The 21,088-nt window shown below is 37.6% G+C and overlaps 1 protein-coding gene across 10 annotated transcripts in view; it reads left to right on the forward strand.

Moving 5' to 3' along the window:
* OSBPL5 (oxysterol binding protein like 5) overlaps nt 1-21,088 on the forward strand; it is a 1,550,034-nt gene that overhangs the window by 1,508,934 nt on the left and 20,012 nt on the right. For all 10 annotated transcript variants that reach the window (XM_044059004.1, XM_044058998.1, XM_044059002.1 and 7 more), the window contains 2 exons: nt 5,114-5,231; nt 16,239-16,341. In XM_044059004.1, the coding sequence (XP_043914939.1) occupies nt 5,114-5,231; nt 16,239-16,341 (221 nt within the window). The remainder of the gene's footprint in view (nt 1-5,113; nt 5,232-16,238; nt 16,342-21,088) is intronic.

The raw sequence follows: 21,088 nt of genomic DNA on the forward strand, positions 1-21,088 counted from the left end.
CTACATTAAACTGGGAGGTTTTCTCACAAGGTCTTATTAAGGCTTTGATTGCCCTTAGCCCTACGACCTCGGCCTGTCCTATTTCTGGCCCTGTCTTCTCCTCTTCTCCTGTGCTGCTGTTAGATTCCCAGGAGTCTTTCTCCCCCCTTACAGCACATGACTCTGATTCAGAGGGGGTCTTCCTTAGAGGAAGACTCTTTAGCTTAATCCACTCAGATTCCTTTCCCCCTTGGAATATGCATCTCCTGAGGAAGAGTCCAGTGGGGGAGATTCACCAATGGAAGAACTCTCCTTTGGGGAAACAGTTAATAAGATGAGAGAATTCTTTAAGTGGGATACTTTACAAATTTAAGAGGAACAAAAGAGATACTATGACGTACTTCAAGTGGAGGCCCCTGCACCTGCAGCTGCCCTCCAGTACTACCTGCTTTCCTAGATGCCTTTGCATCAACTTCCAAGAATCCCAGATTCACAGGCACCAGCTCATGAAAGACCTGACCATTTCTATAAGGCCCCTGAGGAAAATATAGGAGGAGGAGCCCATTTGTGACTTAGCTTAAGGTGATTTGCCATGATCTGATAAAGCAATGTGTTCAGAATCAAGCTTCACATTGACCTCTGTACTTGTAGATGTGGGTGTTGCCTCCACTTGCAATGTCATAAACAGTGCCACTGTGTCATAAGACCATAATACTTGTGAGTTACAATCACTGTCAACCACAGTAGCCCTGCTGGCATCAGCCCTCTGTTGTCCCATTGTGCTGGACTCTGTGCCAGTGGAACCTGTGAATGAATGAAAAATATTACAGCAGTGTAAGCCCACAGACCTGTGATGTATGAATACAGGGAGTAAATACAATGGCCTATGCTGATCACCTCAAATCCCTGTCTCTTCACTCAGTATCATACAGACTTCTGAGAGGTGATCTTTGCTTGGCATACAAGACATCCCTGGATCCTGTTTTGATGAACCTTTTGCACATCTGCAAAATAAACAGCATTAGAACTACTAGATAAAAAGACCTAAATTTTACTTGTGGCATAAACAGGACATGTTGGGGAGACAGATGTTTCTCAGAGAATTCCCATTGTCTGGAACAGGGTCCCCATCCATATGAAGAATAGTTCCTCCCTATCCCTATTTAAGCACAAATTGAACCAGTGGATGAGTAACTGGAAATTCACCTGTGATGAACAGAGGCAGTAAATCACCCTTGATATAAATCAAATTTGTGGGTCACATTTAGGTTGTATGGCTAGGCTTATAAGGGACTTAGTGATCGTTAACCTAGTATACACCTATGAACATATAGATTCATAGTAAAGCTCTATCCAGTGGTGAGAATCAAACCTTGTATCTTGTGGTTGAAAGGCATACACCATAACCACTGTATCATATGAACTGCAGTAACAGTTTTAAATTCCAAAACTTGTAAGTGCAAGCCACAAAATAGTGCCACTGAAGTACAAAAATGGGGACTTGTGTACATTAGGCCCAGGATATCTGTCTTACCTTTTCTACATGATATTGCAATCCAGGAGTTAGTGTATATATTGAGGGAGTGCAGGTTGCGGCTTCCATATTAGGGGTGCAGGGGGGATGTACCTTTCTGCACAAACTAAAGGGAACAGTAAATTCAATGTTCTCCTTAACTTCACTGTTATTTTTTTTTCATAGGAATTGTAATTACAGCTCTCAACATGATAGTAGGGAAGAGTTCTACTACCCTCTCTGACATGCACAGTGAGACATATGTAAACCAGCATTCCTCAGTACTCTGGAAGACACCCCTTGTTAGGTAGAATGTTGTAGTTGCATGTCAGAAGTGCCCAGAAGATGGAGGTGTAGGTCACCAAAAGCCATATCCTTTGCACTTTATGCACGTGTATGTCATACCATAGTATTACGGTCAATGCTAACCAGGTAATTTGCCTACTGACACATGAGTCGTAGGTGCCAGGACTTCACCTCCAGCCAAGCCACCACCTCATATGAGGGACTGCACAACTTTCTCACAGAAGGACACCAAAAACTCTTTAATCTCTGTCAGACACTTTAATGATGGTGGTCAAATTCCATGGTGGTCCCATCCACTGCAATGTCCTGAGCTTCCTGCTTTGTACAGCATATATCTGCAGCCTTCGTTTACAGTTTTTGTAAACACTTATTATGGTCTTTAAAGGCATTCACATCTGGCACCATGGCCTGCCATATCTAGCTGTTGACCTGTTGGTCTTTACCACCTTTGGCCAGTAGGCACATGTTATACATTCACAAGGTCTATAGCCACACATCATTCTCCTGGTTTGTGAACTTCTCCAGGTACTGCCTTCCCTAGGTAGCCATATCCATATTTGTCCACCTACAAACAAAATATATTATTTAATGGGTGTATGTGCACAGCTACACAATGCATGTTTTATTATACACAGCCTCCCCCACAATGCAGTCAATGAATATCACATACAGTTATCATTTTTCAATGTCTACCTCCCTATATATAGTATTGCAATCCTTCAGATGTTTAGCGCCATGGTGTTCCCCTACCTATATGCCATGGTATCCCATGCAGTATCCTGTGGCCATTGCATCCTCCCCAAAGGCATACTCAAATGTGAGTGAGTGTCTGTATATATGTACATCTAGATGCCTTCATGTGTGTGTGTGTGTGTGTGTGCGCACGTGCATGTGTGCGTTTGTGCATACACAGTATTACCAGCACTACTGGTGCCATATCTAGAGTGGAAAACCCATGAGTGGCCCATGTTTGTATATGTCTCCATTACATAAACAGCTATGCACTGATCATTCCTTTCCTCGAAGGGTATCACAGGCATCACCAGCCCAATTCTACTTCCTTCTCACACTAGTGGTCAACATCCACTGCACTTTTGCAACAATTCCAATAAGCTCCATTTGTATGTTTCAAATCAGTCTTATATAAAATGGCAGAGGTGTTTTATATTGCGTTACACACTCTACTTTGAGCAGCAGAAATTCTAATCAAGGCAGCACTAATGTCCATGAATTGCTTATTCTGTGCACTGCAATACTCATACTTGGTGGTGTGAGCCATGCACTAAGTGTTCAGCATGAGGCATGTGATGTCTGTGCTCATCCATCAGACCGAAGAATGCATGCAGTTCTGTGGGGCAGCATTACATAGCACAGCACATGATTCAGAGATGTGTATCTATGTGGGCCACCTATAGTATTGCTCCTTGATGCACACCTCTATGAATCCCACCAATGTGCATGCAATCAGTAGTGCCTTCTAGGCACATAATGAGTAGGATCCAGATGTGGATGACAAAATATGTTTTGGGTCATTGATTCCATAGGAGCACACAACTGATGTTTTTCTTTATGGTACAAAAATTATGTAAGACGTAATCTCTTTATATGCAATATTTATTGTTCTACTGAAGGTTTTTTTACAACAAGGCAGTAATGCATTGGATTATGTTCTGCTGTCTTCTGTCACTGTACTAATATACTACAGCAGAAATTCTAATAAAACTGTAATCACAAATGCTTCTTGAAGAGCATATATTCCTACTACATTTATTACACGTGTCACTGCCATGTTGCCCCAAGTAGTGACCAACACATTTCTCTACTGTGGGTCTTCTTTCCTCTCCCAACATACTGCCTCCTGATTCACCTTCCATTCTGACTTACGATCTTTACTGTGTACTCCCGAACCTCTTCTCTTCATAGCTTACCTACACTAAATGCCTATCTTATGAAAGCTCTGTGTGTGTGTGTGTGTGTGTGTGTGTGTGTGTGTGTGTGTGTGTGTGTGTGTGTGTGTGTGTGTGTGTGTGTGTGTGTGTGTGTGCGTGTGGTGCCTTATACATGTAGGTATATGTGTCTATATATATATAAAAGTAAATAAAGTGTTTTTATTAATATAATATATAGAGTTAGGGTTAGGGGCAGTGGTAGGGTTAGGGTTACAATTAGGCTTAGCAAATGGGTGGGGTGGCTTTACCACTGTACAAGTCAAAAGGACACAGAACACACACAACATAAAACATGCACAACACTGAATCTATCCCCTTACTTATCCCTTAATTTAAGCCTAACCTGTGAACACTTGCATATTTACACCAATTACTGTTACACAGTCTTCTAATCTTCAGAACCACCACTTTCTATAGGTTCATAGGTAAGCACTAGGCTATCTGCCCTGGTGGTGCATTTTAAGCCTACACAGTTTCTCTTTTTTTTTGTGCTCAAATTAACCTATTCCATTTGGTTAGAGATTGGCCTTACCTATCCTGTGTTCAATAATTATATGCTACCCTTAATAACAAGTAGCTACAGTTTGAGGGGACCCACGCATAGGATAAAGCATGCAGGAGCTCTCTCTGTCCATTAGTACTACAAGAGGTGGTCCTGAAGTAAATTTTCTGTTTCCCATCCATAGATCCAAGTTGTACTTGAATACGGACAGGGATGAGCCTTGATTACTGTGGATGGGGAGCCTCTTCCAGAGCAATGGTAGTCTCTGCAAGATACACATGTCTCTCCAAACTGTTCTGTTGATGTTGCAGAAGTGATTTAGATCCCTAGACCAAGTATTTTGATGTCATTGCACTTGTTGATGTGCAGTCAATTCATTAGTATTGAGTTAGAGCATGCCTTGTATGCCAGACACATTTGTTTTTTCATTCAGACATTAATTTTACTGAATATCGCTGCTTACCCTCACTATAAAATTACATGCAACCATATGTGATTCACAGAAATAAGCATTCGTTCATCTGTACATTCTCTATTTTTGGCACCCTAAAAACCTTCTACCAGATATGTATTCTACCTGTTGAGTCACAACCATATGTAAATTGCTTAATACATGCAACTGTGTAAAAGGTTAAAGAATGTATGCATTTATGTTGCTAAACAACTTGCTTGTTCTTAAACTAATATGTATGGTTACTCTCTAACTCTAGTCTGAACTCAAAAAATGTATGTGGAGATCGGTATTCTTCTGTTAAAAAGAAAAATAAAATTATATTAAATAAATCAGTGGAATCTGTGATCTGAAATATATTTTCTACCTCAGCTAACAGTTCATACCTGTATATTGTTTATTTATTCAATTAGGTTGTCACAAGAGACTGTAGACACCGGAAAACAAGTCACCAACCATCAAATCATAGTGCAAACACAGAAAGCAGCTGTTCTACACCTGAATCAGTGCAGGACTTTTCTGACAATGAAGGTTAGTCCATCATTACAGATCTGTGGTGTAAAAGAGGCTGGACTACATTTATTTCATAATTAAATTGCTAATGGAGACTGGTTTAATTAATCTGCACAGAAAAGATGGCATATTTTCACAATGTTAAGCATAGCAACTAACTTACAAGAGAGACCTACATAATGTATTACTTTTGTTTATTGCATTTGGCCCCTGTTATAACACAGTGATGCTGACATAATTTGCTTGCTGCACCCCAGGTAATAATATCACAAATACAGTTACTGCAACTTGTGACAATCATTACTTAGGCTGTACCAAACTACAGCATTAACAAGAAATGTGTACAACGTTTTAAAGTACAAATACATGGTGTTAGGGATCAATTCATTCTCTACTATGTGTTCCACTTATTCATTCGGCATTATTTTAAATAAAATTAATTAGCTTACCAGATATGCAGCTACAGATACTGCTTTCTGCATTCTGGTTGGTGGAGTATACACCCATGTTGTGCTGGGAGATTGCATTTAGACAGAATTTCACCATGCCTGTCTCCAAACATAATATGAATGTATAATCGGGTCTATGTTATAACAATGAATGCTCAAAAGAGCGAACGCTGTTATATCGACCACAAAAGAATGAAAAGAAAAAAGAGCGAATAGCCAGAACAGCGAATTTTTTCCCTGGGAAAAAATTTGCTGTCGCCAAAAAAAAAAAAAAAAAAACACTAAACACTATTTTAAGTGTGGGGATTCACCCCCCCACACCCCCCTACTTAAATATACCAACTCCAAGATCGCACTACAGTGCTGAAAACAGCAAAGTGACAAAAGCGGCCAAGCGACTTCTTTCCCAGGGAAAGAATTCACTTAAAAGCCGCTTCGTCATTTTGGGTTTTCATCATTTACAGTTCGACAAAGATGCATTCGACATAATGCATCTTTGTTCTTCTGACAGTTACCTGTATATTCCACCAAACAGAAAATAGTAAACCTTGTTGGTATGTTGACTGCATATCTGGTCGGAGGTAAACTGCTTGTTTACTTAAAAAAATACATAAATAAATAACAGATACTGTTTAGCAAAATAACTAGTATTTCTCTATCATTCATGGACTGTTTTAACCTTTTGAGTTTTGATCTCAAGCTAAGTTCCATTTAAAACAACTCCCAGATGACAAGATCCTTGTTATGAATGTTGATCCAGTTTCTTAGAAAATTGCATGTTATATTCTGCACCCTGCATTCACAACTGTACTGCATTAAAACAGTATCATGTACTTCAGATGAGGTGAAGTTTAACAATTAAAAAGTGATGTGTGCAGCTGAGGATGCTGAAGTGTTCTGAAGTATTCTGTGAAATGAATAGAGAAAGCAAATTCTGTCATAATTTGAATTTTTAAGCTTTCTTTCTTGCATGGCAAACGTCATTCATTAAGTTTATGAATGTATCATCGCATATATCTTTGTTGCATGACCAGATAATGTGAATGAGAGAACTAAAATAAAAAGTTATGACTGCAAAGAAATACAAGAAGACTATAGTGTGTTTTGGGTATGAAGCACCACGCAAACTAGTTCTGCTTTCCCATGAAGCAGATCACTCATACCTACATAAATGTGTCATACATCCATATACCTACATAAATGTGTCATACATCCATATCCCTACATAAATGTGTCATACATCCATATCCCTACATAAATGTGTCATACATCCATATTTTAGGTACGCCACAGAAAACAAATTCTAGCCAAAGTAAAAAATGAGCACATAAAGCAAGGAGGCAGCTCTGAGGCAAAGGTGAAGATTAGCTGAGATATACAGTATTACTGTCAAGCTGGGCACATATTCAGTTTTCCTCATGTGTTCCAAAGAGCTTTATATATCTGTTAGGGCAGTGTGCTCATAAATGTTTCAAGGGACATTCATATACTAAAATTAATAGCAGGAAATACTTTTGAGCCATCACTGTCTAATTCATCTGAATCCATTGAGGCAGGATAGTCAGCTATAGTAATGCAGTGTCTAGCAATGCTGCCTCATGGTTCTTGCATCTGCTTTCTTTCTCTGCAGAGTTTGCATGTCCTCCTTATGACCCCACCCCCACCCCTGCCATGTGGTTTTGGTGGGTGCTTCATTTCTCTTGCACATCCCAAATTCATACCATTAGATGACTGGCAATTCTATGGGTGTATGAGAGGTGCGTGTGTGAGTGACTCCATGTGTCATGCAATAGACAGCAACCTATCTATGAAATGGTCCCTGCATCACAACCATTGCTTAACAGGATAGGCACTGTATCCCAATAACCATGAAAAGGATAAAATGAACACCAAGAAAGTGAAAGAAAAACATGAATAAATAACTTTTTTTCTGTGAGATATGGTGACTTCATAGAGTTACATTAAAATGGGATGGCACAGTAAGTCTTCCCTCTGAAATGCCATTTTAGTTGATTAGTCTTAACTGAACAGTCTTTGGCACAAACCACAGTAATGAATGATCCTGTATCTCTAATGTTCAGTGTTATTCAGCTTAGTCCTAGTATATCTCCACCTGACTTACCTTGTACATAAAAATGATAGAATCTGGGTTGAGACACTGTTGTATTATCTATTAGCTATGAGGACAAATTTGTGGAATGCTATAAAAAAATATAGTGTTCTTGCATTTGCAGAAATTGCTGTGTTGAACATATGGTGTCAAAATAGTAAACCTTTAATAAATGCATTCCCTTGAAAATCCCTAACAAATGAATACTGTATACATTATGGTCTTTTAAAATACATTTATCGGTAGTGATTTTATGTAACACTACCAGCTTAAATTGGTGGTTACATTTCATAATTCAAAGCTGAAAGGTGATTTTATTGTGGAGATATGAAATCAGTCCCAGACTTACACAGAATATAATTGTATGTACTATCCATGATCTCTAGTCCAAAAATGTTATGATAGAATAATTACTGGAATATTTTAAAACAATTTTAAATTATATAAACGTAATTAGTCCGTGATGATATGGCAATTTCCTGTAAACTACAGTTTACTGATAGGTTTTTAAAATGTTTTTTAAAATTATATAGACATATTTTGCATTGTATATTATTGCAGATTATGAAAAATACATTGAATTTGTAAATCATTTTGTATAGTTAGAGTTTTGAATGTTTTATTTCCTCAGTTGTGTTCTGTAATATGATCACAGCCCTACAGTAATGTCACTGCGGAGATCTATCAGTGTTCTGCATATTATGGCAAAGCAGTTTGTCAAACATAAATGGATTTTTTTTTCATATGAGTATTCACTTATTTGTAGTTTCATTACTACACCTTCTAAGTTGTTCGTTTTCAAATTAAGACACTCTTCCTACAATATCTTGTTAAAAGTAGTCTTTGCAGATAGTATGGATTTTCTTTTGATGCAGTTAACCAAGAAATGTAGTAATCCTTATGTTTATTTCAATGGTGAGGACTTTGGTTAGAGTAAATAGATACATTTTATATTCCTACTCTTTTCTTGGGTATTTTTTGCCCCTGAACCTGACAGTCATCAGCTCCACAACTGACCCCCTCATCCATTTGCTCACTGCTGGCAAAACTATGCAGATATCAGGTACCATACATATTGAACTAATCCTCCAAAAGCTTCACAGCAGTCCTGATGTATTGCAGTGGTACCACCCACACATGCATCCATATACACATGCACAGACCCAACTGTGGCACATACTGGTTGTACACATGTCTGGGTGTCATACTTCATCTCTGCAGTGCCCATTCCCCACTGGGTGACAGCAGCGCTGCCTCCCTCCCCCAGGATGGGGGAGCCATTGCCAGCCCCTCACTTCCATGCTTCTTGGCCAGCTCCTCCACTGACTTTGTCACCACTTAGTTAGATGATCCCTTGTAATCTGGGATACAGTAATGGCTTTATCTTGTTGTGCATAGAGACAACAATGTCTTATTTCACACATTTTTGTTAAGACACAGTAAGAACCCCAAGAAAATCACTCATAAGTGATGATGGGGATACAGTGATAAAACAAGACAATAAACTAACAGACTTTCTGTATCACAAATGATTCAGCTAGTCACTCTACATTTGAAAGCTTACTTACTAGGAGCCATTCTTTCTTGTAAAACATGAGTGATTGAATCAGACAAATTTGAGCTTTATATTTGAAAAATTATAGCTTCTAGTAGCAAATTGCATGGGGAAAGAAAAGGGACAAAGGCAAATCATTTAATGTGTGTGCAGAAATGTGATCTTCTTACTCCAGTTTTATGTATTAATGCACCAGTAATCATTATTTATAAGAGACACATTGCTCACAAATCCACGAGCAGCATACTTTTATTTTTTGCAGTATATGACTGAATCACTCTGAGTGGTTTAATATAGTGACAGTGATGATTGTCTGTGATCTGCTGAGGTAAATATGATGTAAATGAGGTTCATAACTCAGGAGGCCTTCTTTCTGTGAGACTCAATGAATATCAGTGAAACAGTTGAAACAAACTGTCAGCACTACAAAGACTCACACGTGATCACATTGTATTGTATCCATAAACCAGAATTTGTTTTGTGGGGGCGAGGCTATGCTGCCCCCTATCATGATGTGTAGACTTTGTCCCACAATCCCCTAAATGTATGTGTGTGTGAGATGTTCTTGTTCTTTAGCATTTGGCTATGTTGTCATTCTCCTTTACAGTAACCCTCTCTCCCAACCAACCATTTGAAGGTCTTTTTTTAAGCTTCTTTAAATTGTGCATTATACTTTGTATTATGAGTCATTTAGTTGCTGATTACTGCAAAATAATGCTTTTCACAACAAAAACTGCATCTGTGCAACAACACCCACCAGAATTAGTATACTTTATACTAATAAGCTAGATAGCATCCTTTATTTTTTACAACTTAAATTCACAAACCTTTGTTACAAACCTCCAAGTTGTATCGTATGCTACTCTTTTGTTCATTTCTAGTCTATCAGATAATTTATTTTTCCACCAATTACATGTGAAAAGAATGCCAGCTTTATGTTTATTTTCTTCCTCTCAACTGATAAATAGTTGCAAATTTAATCAAATCTGTTGTTGAGTTAATATGTTATTTTTATTTTATGCTTTGCTATGTAACAGTCACTAATTCTAAGAACATAACATTGTAACTCTTCTCATTAGCAAATTTCATCACTGTTAACAAAGTAGACCTCCTGTAAGTAAAGTGTCCCACTCCAAGAGTCGATGAGCATAGCATTAAGCAGAAGGAAAATTAAACGATAATAGAACATTCATTACCACACAATAGAAAATCAGCAGAGTGGCTCACGCATTAAGCAGAAGGAAAATTAAACGATAATAGAACAGTCATTACCACATAATAGAAGATCAGCAGAGTGGATCACGCATTAAGCAAAAGGAAAATTAAACGATAATAGAACAGTCATTACCACACAATAGAAAATCAGCAGAGTGACTCACGCATTAAGCAGAAGGAAAATTAAACGATAATAGAACAGTCATTACCACACATTAGAAAATCAGCAGAATGGCTCACGCATTCATTTAATTCACTTTCTGATTACCCAACTGATACAGTTAAGGGTTTTTGGACTCAACATAGCCTATCCTTGCACTCAGTAAGTAAAAGGCAGAGCAAGTAATTCTGCATGGGACTCCAGTCTATCTCAAGAAACAATGTACTCACACTTACACATCAAGTACAACTTCTGATAATCTAAACAATGATTAGTTCACCTACAGTGTGATTTTGGGACATGGAAGGACATGGGATCACCTAGCAGAAATTCATACAGACATAGGGAAGGCAACCAAACTCCACACATAGGCACCTCTGCAGAACCAAGCACTGTGAGGCAGTAATGTACTATTGTGACGCCCACAGTGGCATATGTATAGAAACCAAAGAAAAAGTCACATTATCACACTGGGTGGATTGTCACACAATGACTAATATCTAGTACAAAGCAGTTAATGCAGCACTGATTTTCACAGTGAGTACACTGAAATTGCTATGATACTCTTAACTTCTCAACCATGTTATCAGTGGTTGCACATTAGTTGTGACTGTATAACAGAAGGAAGAAAATCATGGCAAAAATTAGGAGGTGTAGCACTCAGCAGGATAAAAGCACACTCATTATTCTAAACAAGAAATTCAGAAGAAAATTAAAGTCTACCAAAGCCAGTTTTTAGGTGAAATTGACATCCCAAGCAAAGGACAACCACAAGGCATTCTTTAGCTATGTTCACAACATAAAGGCAATACACAATTGTGTGCAGAACTCATTGTTAATGGAGCCTCCTATACTGAGCCAGAAGCTATGGCAAACATACTGATAGACAAATTCAGTTCTAACTTTATCCTCTTTACCCCCAACCTCCCCTGAAGAAATGCCATCAAATATAACTCCTCCTACTATCACTAGGAAGCAGGTCCTCAATGGTCTCTCGAAGGCCAAGAACACTGCACTGATGGGCCCAGAGAGTATCTCAAGGTGCCTTCTAAATAGCACAAAACATGACCTATCAGGCCCCCGTGAAACTGTATTTACTTATAGTATCCAAACAGAGAACAGCAACAGTCATCTCTCTGCACAGAGGTGGGCCATCTGCAAACCCTGGAAACTACAGACACATAAGTCTCACTAGTTTCACGTGCAAAACCCTGGAAAGAATTATCATGGAAATAATCGATAATGACATAGGAAACCTCCAAACACTGGACCCGACCCAATTCTGCTTTATCAAGGGCAGATCATGCCTACTGAATCTGATGGATTTCTTTGAGAAAGTCACTAAGGCAATTGATAAACGTAAAACAATGCATACCACCTACCTCAACATGGCCAAGGCATTTGACACAGTTGTCCACTCAGGTATTATAAATAAACTCACAAAACTGGGCATAAATTCCAACATCACCAGGTGGACAGCCAATTGGCTTATGGGCAGGACACATACAGTTAAAGTCGGTGAATCCAGATCCAGCAAGAGGCCAGTCACTAGTCGTGTGCCAGAGGGTTCAGTGCTGGCACCTTTTAGGAATATAGTTCTCTGAAGTCAAGGCTAATTCCTGACAGCTGCAAGCTGGGGGCAATCATTGAATCATCCATTGATATAGATATCCTTCAGGATAATTTAGATCAGACAAATGATTGGCGCCAGAACCATAGGCTAAAACTAAATGTGACAAAATACATTATCATACCCTTTGGGAAGTCAAATACCCTTGCAACTTACAGCGTCAATAACCCACCCCTAAGAGTAGACTCAGAGGTGAAAGATCTAGGTACATAGATAGATAGTACCCTGAACTTTGACTGCCATGTGTCCACAGTGGTGAGAAATCCTTCTGTGTGGCACAACTTAGTAAAGGTATGGCATTCAGATCCAAGCAAATTATAGTCCTGCTGTAGTCAGCCCTCATTACACCAATAATGGCATACAGTGTGCCATTTGGCATGTGCTTTTCAAGGCACTTACAGCAGTTTGAGAGACCACAGAGGTTCCACACAAAGAAAATACAGGGTATAAATAAAATGTCCTATGTAGATTGCCGAAAAGCCCTATCCTTTTATTATGTCTCATACAGAGTATTAAGTGGCAACCTATACCTGACCTACAAGGCACTCACAAATACAGACCTGATGGAACTGCTACACATCCGCAAGTCAAACAGCAGGAGGGTTACCCAATCTAAGGATCTAAACTTAATCAACATCTAAAAAAAAAACATGTTCCAGAGACAGATACGTGTCTCAGAGACTGCCCTGTCTTTGGAACAGGCTTCCTCTTCATATTAAGCAGGGCTCTTCACTGGCCCTCTTCAAGCACAGTTTGGATGATTAGATGGAGAATAACAAATTCACACTTGTGGTAGTGCCTATGTCCTTTGTGGACAGGGTCAATCTGTAAGATACTCAGTGCATAGACACAAATCCATGCCATCCTCTGGCCCCTAGGGGCCATATATTGGATAAAATTGTGTTATATTGGCTAGGCTTGTAAGGGCTCTTAAGCCATTAGCCTAATATTCCTAATATTCTCCTATGAACCTATGAGACCCGAGTACAGTGGAATGATTATGTCCCTGGATCTGGACACAATACCTTTAGATATAAGCTGTGTGATGAAAAATGACTTCCTTATGACAGTTGATACATGGTGATTAAAAGACAATTCATTCTCAACATAGGTTGCCAGATCTCAAACTATGGTCTCATTTTTAGGGGATTGTTGTCAGTGTGGTAGTTAGAAGCGAAGTCATGCTTGACAAAGGATATGATTATTCAGGTCTATATTAGAACATCGAAGTTTCAAAACTTCAAATGTTCTAATATCGACCCCTATTCAGTGAAATCTGAAAACATCAAACATACAGAACAGCAAATTTTTTCCTAGGGAAAAAATTTACTGTTCCAAAACACATACACATAACACAAGCACACCAAACAAACAGCAATCCACACACATACACCTAAAATCTTACACCTAACCCTACACTAAACTATAAACACACCAATAACTATCCACTTACCTTAACCCAAACCCTAAGGTCCGTCACTATCACAAACTCACCTCTCCCGCGCTCTAACCCTAACTCACCTACACCACCCAAACACTCATGTTCACACACTCGCACACTTACCTGACCCACGCCCTAACCCACCTAACCTGCCTTAACCCTCACGTCCACACAATCGCACACATACCTAACCCACGCCCTAACCCTAACTCACCTAACCCGCCCTAACCCTCACGTCCACACAATCGCACACATACCTAACCCGCACCCTAACCCTAACTAACCAAACCCACACTCAATCACACACTTACCTGAACCCGACCCATAACTTTCCACCACAACGCTTTAAATACTGAAGCAACAGAAGTGGACAACCGAATTCTTTCCCTATGAAAAAATTTGGTTTTCTATTGCTTCGATATTTTCAACTTTCACTGAATAGGGGTCGATATTAGAACAGTCGAAGTTTTGAAACTTCGATGTTCTAATATAGACCCGATTATTCATTTCTTGGCATTTAGATTCAGTCCATGTTTTTTGCAACAAATGTTTGTTTGAGAACAATTCACATGTAAGCATGTGAATTATGGTTAAATGCCCAGTCTGACTCCTGCAGATGAGGTTGCACTGACAAGACAGATCATATAGAGGACTTTATTTGGTGCACTTGAGAGATATCATTGAAGACCATTGATGCACAGACATGTTGCAGGCATGTCACAGGTAAAAGAAATCCAGTCTGTTCAACTGACTGGCCAGTTTCCTCCTGTTATGTAGTCAGGCACTGACACAAACTGAGGTATCCAGCAGCAGTAATACTTTCAAATGAGCCATGCCACACATACATACAGAATGAGCCATGCCATTGAGCCTTTTATTCTGAATCACATACACTAGCTCAGCTTATCATATAGCACCCCATTATGCACCACCATCCCTGTTGGATGGCATTAAAGGATATGACTGTTGGCATGCTAATGATATGCATGCCATGATCTACATATAACTGTAGAGAGATAGCATATGGGCCAACAGTAGGTGATGATGCCTCTGTGTGGCATGAATATACTGTCAGTGCACAGTCAACACAATTCCATAGCCATTGCTATGTGCACTGTACATATATGACTTCTGTAAACGTACTGTTGTTTCTTTCATAGGAATATAGGACCTGCTTCAACATGCATAGTATATCTGTTTGTCCTTTATACATGTATATGGTATGCACAGGGGCTTATGATAATATATAGCAATGCTGAGGAGCACAACACCTTAGTTTTGTTACCTCTGCTTCCCTTACATGGATGCAAATATACAGGAATGATACAAGTCAGCATAATGTTTCAGCAGCTAACAGTGATCACTAATCTGAGTCACTTATTCATCACAGTGCCTTAGATCTTTCATTGTGGGAGCATGTAGAAAGGTATCCTCATCAGGAAATACTGCCAAATGGTGCAGTTTTTTTGCATTGTGTACTGAGTGTGCTGTACCATTGTGGTTCTGTCCTATCAGCAAGCTGCATGAAGGTAGGCAGCTACCAGATCATAATGTGAGCTTCAGTAGTGTGACCATTACATCCTCCCTTTCTACATCTCTGCTGGCATTCTCAGGTATAGGTGAGCCCTGAGGCAGCAGCATTATCTTACAGTATGTAGCCTGTATGTGGCAGTATTTGAATTTGCTCTGTGGTCCTGACTGGTTTTGTGCACCAGGTGTGATAGGGTAGGCTGTGAATCTTCTCTGAATCACACCCCAGGCATTTTCCATTCTATCTGGGGCACAGGAGGCTGGGGATTTGCTATACCACAGCACTTTCTGAATCTGGTCCTCACTGATTAGTGTTAGCAGTTCACCAAATAGCTTTAGAAATGTTCCTGTGAAGTAAATGAATCGTATTGCTGATAATTATTCACCATTTAAATAAAGGATTTGCTTATGTTCCTCTACAAGCATTTAGCACATTTATGACTAGTGGAAGTAATGCCTTATAGTTTGCCTGACTACTACTGTAGATATTTAAAAATCAAAAAAACAATTAGCAGAGTACCCCTAATAAATGTCCAGTTCAAATTCGAACTGTTATGGACTTTTATTATTCAGAAACTTGTATTCTAACAATAATCCATGTCTGGGGTGAGGTTATAACTGACATGGAGAGCTAGTTCCATTTTGTTTCTGAGTTCAGTCACTTGGGCTTTGTCTCATCAACAGGTCATACCAGGCAAGAGAAAATTCATGCTACAAATTATCATTCTATATGTCACTTCAATAAATATAAATTTAATTTATTATTGACAGCATAAGTAGTAAAACTATAAATTCACATGATGTTTGCCAATATGTTACATCTAATAATAACAAGTTATTCTTCTGATTGATTGATTATTGCTGTAATTTGATTTTCCAAGTTAGTTTTTTTTTTAGCTCAGAAGAAGCAAATAATGCTCATGTTTTCTCTATAGACTTCAACATTCAATGCAGTCACTGTCAAAATGGATCAAGAGAACTCAAAGATATCCAAGCAGCTATTGCATCTTTACAGGGCACGCAGAGAGACATATACAGGTAATAGTGTCAGCACATGCAGTTTTGTGAATTTCAAGTAAGAAAAAAATGTCACTAAGTTGTCTAAAGCTTCTTAAATCTGATAAATTGATTCTCATATTTTCAGATTGGAAATTCATTGATTTGAAACAATAATTTTGCATTATAAAACAGCCCAAAATATGATTTATTTACTGTTATACAGAGACATGGGTCATGAAAATCCATCATGTGCATTTATTTTGTTTTACAATTTAATAACTGTATAGTTGCTCTTTTCAGTTACAGCCTCAGTGCGAGAGTACAGTAACAAAAATCAGTGTACAGTAACATAAGTAAGTATTTAAAGTGCAGTATACAGTAACATAAGTATACAACATCAGTATACAGTGATACAAGTAACTATACAAAGTGTAGTATATGGTAACACAAGTATACAAAGTACAGTATACAGTAACATAAGTATACAAAGTCAGTATACAGTGATACAAGTAACTATACAAAGTATAGTATACAGTAACACAAGCAAAGTGCAGTATACAGTAACAGAAGTATACAAAGTCAGTATACAAAGTACAGTATACAGTAACATAAGTATGCAAACTCAGTATACAGTGATATAAGTAACTATACAAAGTGTAGTATACAGTAACACAAGCATACAAAGTGCAGTATACAATAACAGAAATATACAAATTCAGTGTACAGTAACACAAGTAACTATACCAAATGCAGTATACAGTAAAACAAATATACAAAGTCAGTATACAGTAACATAAGTATGCAAAGTGTAGTATACAGTAACATAAGTAATTACACAAAGTGCAGTATACAGTAACATAAGTATACAAAGTCAGTATACAGTAACATAAGTAAGTATGCAAAGTGCATTATACAGTAACATAAGTATATAAAGTCAGTATACAGTAACACAAATAACTATACAAAGTGTAGCATACAGTAACACACATAAGTATACAAAGTCAGTATACAGTAACACAAGTAACTATTCAAACTGCAGTATACAATAACACAAGTATACAAAGTCAGTGTACAGTAACATAAGTATACAAAGTACAGTATACAATAACACAAGTATACAAAGTCAGTATACAGTAACATAAGTATGCAAAGTACAGTATACAGTAACATAAGTATACAAAGTCAGTATACAGTAACACAAGTAACTATACAAAGTGTAGTATACAGTAACACACACAAGATTACAAAGTCACTATACAGTAACATAAGTATAAAAAGTGCAGTATACAATAACATAAGTATACAAAGTCAATATATAGTAACACAAGTTACTGTACAAAGTGTAGTATACAGTAACACAAGTAAGTATACAATGTCAGTATACAGTAACATAAGGAAGTATACAAAGTGCAATATCAATAACATAACTAAGCAAGAAGCCCAGAATTTCCATGCAAAAGTTATACAAAAAGATTAGGAGGAAAATTAGAGGAAAGAAAAATACTTGCACAAGAAAACCTGTCAGAAGCTTCATATAAAAATTTGTGTTCATTAATACAACAGATTTATGAAAAACTTTATATAGGCCAAGAAACCCTAGACCGTTTGGAAAAAGAAGTGACTGAGGAAATACAAAAATATGAAGAACCACACCTAGAGATTTTTGAAAGGTATAAAAAAGAAATATGGACATGGGAAAGAAAAAGAGATTTAATGTGGTACAATATTTTAGCAAAGGAGAAAGCAAAACTAATCAATACAAAAAGAATAGCACCAAATATATATTTTAAGATAAATATAGGCAAAGTCATCTGGATATGGAAAATTTTATAATACAAAAAATAAGAAAACAATGAGAAAAAGTAGAAAAGAGGATTAGTAATGGAGAAGTTAAAGAAACAGAGACTCTGGTTATGGATTAGCTGTGAAGTGAATGATTTAGTGTAGAAAAATCCAACTTTGATAACATCACAATAGAATAGAAAAGCAATGGATCCTCAAATTAAGGAAAAAAACAGTGGCATAGTAAACATCTGATCAGATGCCATATGAAGATAATTTGGAGCCTTCCACAGGAAACCAGTGCAAAAGTTCAGTTGGAGTTGCACATTAAGGAAAGGAACAGGAAACTGTGGAAACTCTGACACAGTCAATGTTGTGGAGTGATAGGCCAGTGAATTCTCATATGAAAGAGCAACAGGATGAAACTGAAGAGAATGTGGCACAGGAAGATGCTCTGGAACTTTCTGTAAAATGCCCACAGGAAATGGAGAACAAAGAAGGTGCCATCAGTTTAGAAGAAAATGATCTAGGAGAAGAGTTGCTTCCTTTAACAGAGATGGGCAAACATTAAGATCAATGAAAGAAATAAACTGCAGAAAGTCAATAAAACCTAAAAAGTTAGAAGTTTGATAAAACAGATGAGCACAGTAAGTAGGACTGCTCATAGAGATTCATGCAATATAACATTAATAAATAGGATATATTACTGTTCCACTAAATTAATAACAGATGAAGTCTTGCCATAAAAACACAAGGGCAGTAAGTGAAATGAGGGGAGAAATCAAATTCTGTCATGAAAGTATCAAGCAGAGAAAACTATAAAGCAATTAATGCAAGAAGTGTCACTGTCAGAAGAGTATAGAAGAGGGAACAGATCAACAAAAGTACTCAGAAAGATAGACATGATAAAAGCAATTAGTAGTATCAAAACAGACCAGGATCTATTGTTCGCTACTGCAAATAATAAGCAAAAAATATCAGCACAGGTAGAAAAACTTAGAAGATATGCAGGTAAATATAAAGGAATTTTTTTATAGAACATAGGGATACAAGGCAAAAGGAATTGAAACACCACCAAAAAAGAAGAAATAGATCCATTTTGGAGAAATATTTATGAAGATCCTGTGGCACATAAAGATGCTGAATGAATTCAAGAAGTAAAAGAAAGAATAAGAAGTTCAAATGTACAGGATATAAAATGGGATAAAGAAATGGCCAGAGAGATTGAAACAAAGTTAAGAAAAGCTCCTAAATGGAAAACCCTATGCCCAGATGCAGTACCTAACTACGTACAGTAACTTCTGGCTAGAAGTATTAACATCTTTACATGAAGATTTAGCCATGAGTAAGAACTGTTTATATGTGCACCCTGAACTGACACCAACCTGGTTAACAACAGGAAAAACAGTACTCCTATTTAAGAGTGACTCTGCAATCTATCCTAAAAACTATAGACCAGTAACTTGCCTTCCGACGGTGTATAAACTATACCCTAGAATTGATGCCAACAAAAGTTTATAAGTCATTTAGAAGAAAACTCAATCATGGCAATAGAGCAAAAGTGTAACAAAAGAAAGTCATATGGAACAAAGGATCATTTGTTTAAATCAAATCATAATGGAGAACTGTAAAAAAAGGGGAAGAATCTAAGTATGCATGGGTAGACTTCAAAAAAGCTTTTAGCAGTATTCCACATGTATGGATAAAAGAGTGCTTAAAATGCATAAGATACACCCTACACACTGATCAGTTACATTACAGTGACCATGAAACAATGGCAAACCACTTTGCAGTTAAACCATGATAAAGGACAAATTATCATTCCCGGGATAAAACTTAAAGGGAGATATTCCAGGGAGACTCACTGTCACCTATGCTCTTTTGTCTTGCCCTTAAACCATTAAGCTGTCTGCTTAACAGATTATGTCATGGCTATAATCTGGCTCCCAGAAAGCAACAAAGTGTAAAGACTTTTCATCTTCTCTTTATTGATGATTTAAAACTGTGTAGTTCATCAGACGAGGAACTGAAAGCACAACTGCAAGTGGTCAAAACTTTTTCAGATGATATAAGAATGTAATTTGGTCTTGATAAATGTGCAAAAGCAACCTTTAAAGCAGAAAAGCTGCAGCACCAAGAAAACATCAGTTTGGGACAAGAATGTGATATAAAAGAGCTTGAGCAATAGAGAGTATATAAATATTTGGGAATTGATGAAGGGTCAACAGTAAAACATAAAAAATGTGAATAAAACGTAGTAAGGAATACTTCAGAAGACTTAAATTAATCCTGAAAACAGCATTGACATCTAGGAACAAAGTTCAGGCTATAAACCAATTTGCTCTTCCTGTCCTAACTTACAATTTTGGAGTGATTGACTGGCCCCCAAAGGTACTGGATACAGTAGGAAAAAAAGAAGGATGCTTCATGCACACCAACTGATTTATAAAAATCAGTGCATATCAAGGTTATATATTCCCTGTTCCAAAGGAGGGATGGGCCGCCTTGAAACTGATTACATGTATAGATCTGCAGTCATGGGACTGCATACATATCTGCTGACCTCACAAGACCCAAACATAGGGAAAGTTATGAAACATGAGGAGAATAAATCTAAGATGTCTTCACTGCTTAGTCTAACAGAAGCATATCAGCATCAAGTGGGAATAGAAATTAGACCAGAAGGAGATATAAATCTGGCAGCAACTGAATATGCCAACAAACAAAAGAAAGAATGTAAGGTGAAGGATCAGATGAGAAGTCAAGAAATGTGGACAATGCATAAATATAGTTCCAAGTATAGAAAACCCTTGGAACTACCTCATGTTGATCATGATCGAATGTAGGAATGGTTAAGAAGAAGTGAATTCAAACCAAAAGATGAAAGGTTAATATTGATGGCCCAAGATAGTGGACTCTGTACACATTGGTTTACAAAGTCCATTGAACACATGGGAGAAACAGACAAATGTAGGTTTTGTAAAACAGAATTGGAAACCGTTTT

This window comes from Protopterus annectens, chromosome 17.part0 (assembly GCF_019279795.1).
Source record: "Protopterus annectens isolate FY-2018-M chromosome 17.part0, PAN1.0, whole genome shotgun sequence".
Classification (NCBI taxonomy): domain Eukaryota; kingdom Metazoa; phylum Chordata; order Ceratodontiformes; family Protopteridae; genus Protopterus; species Protopterus annectens.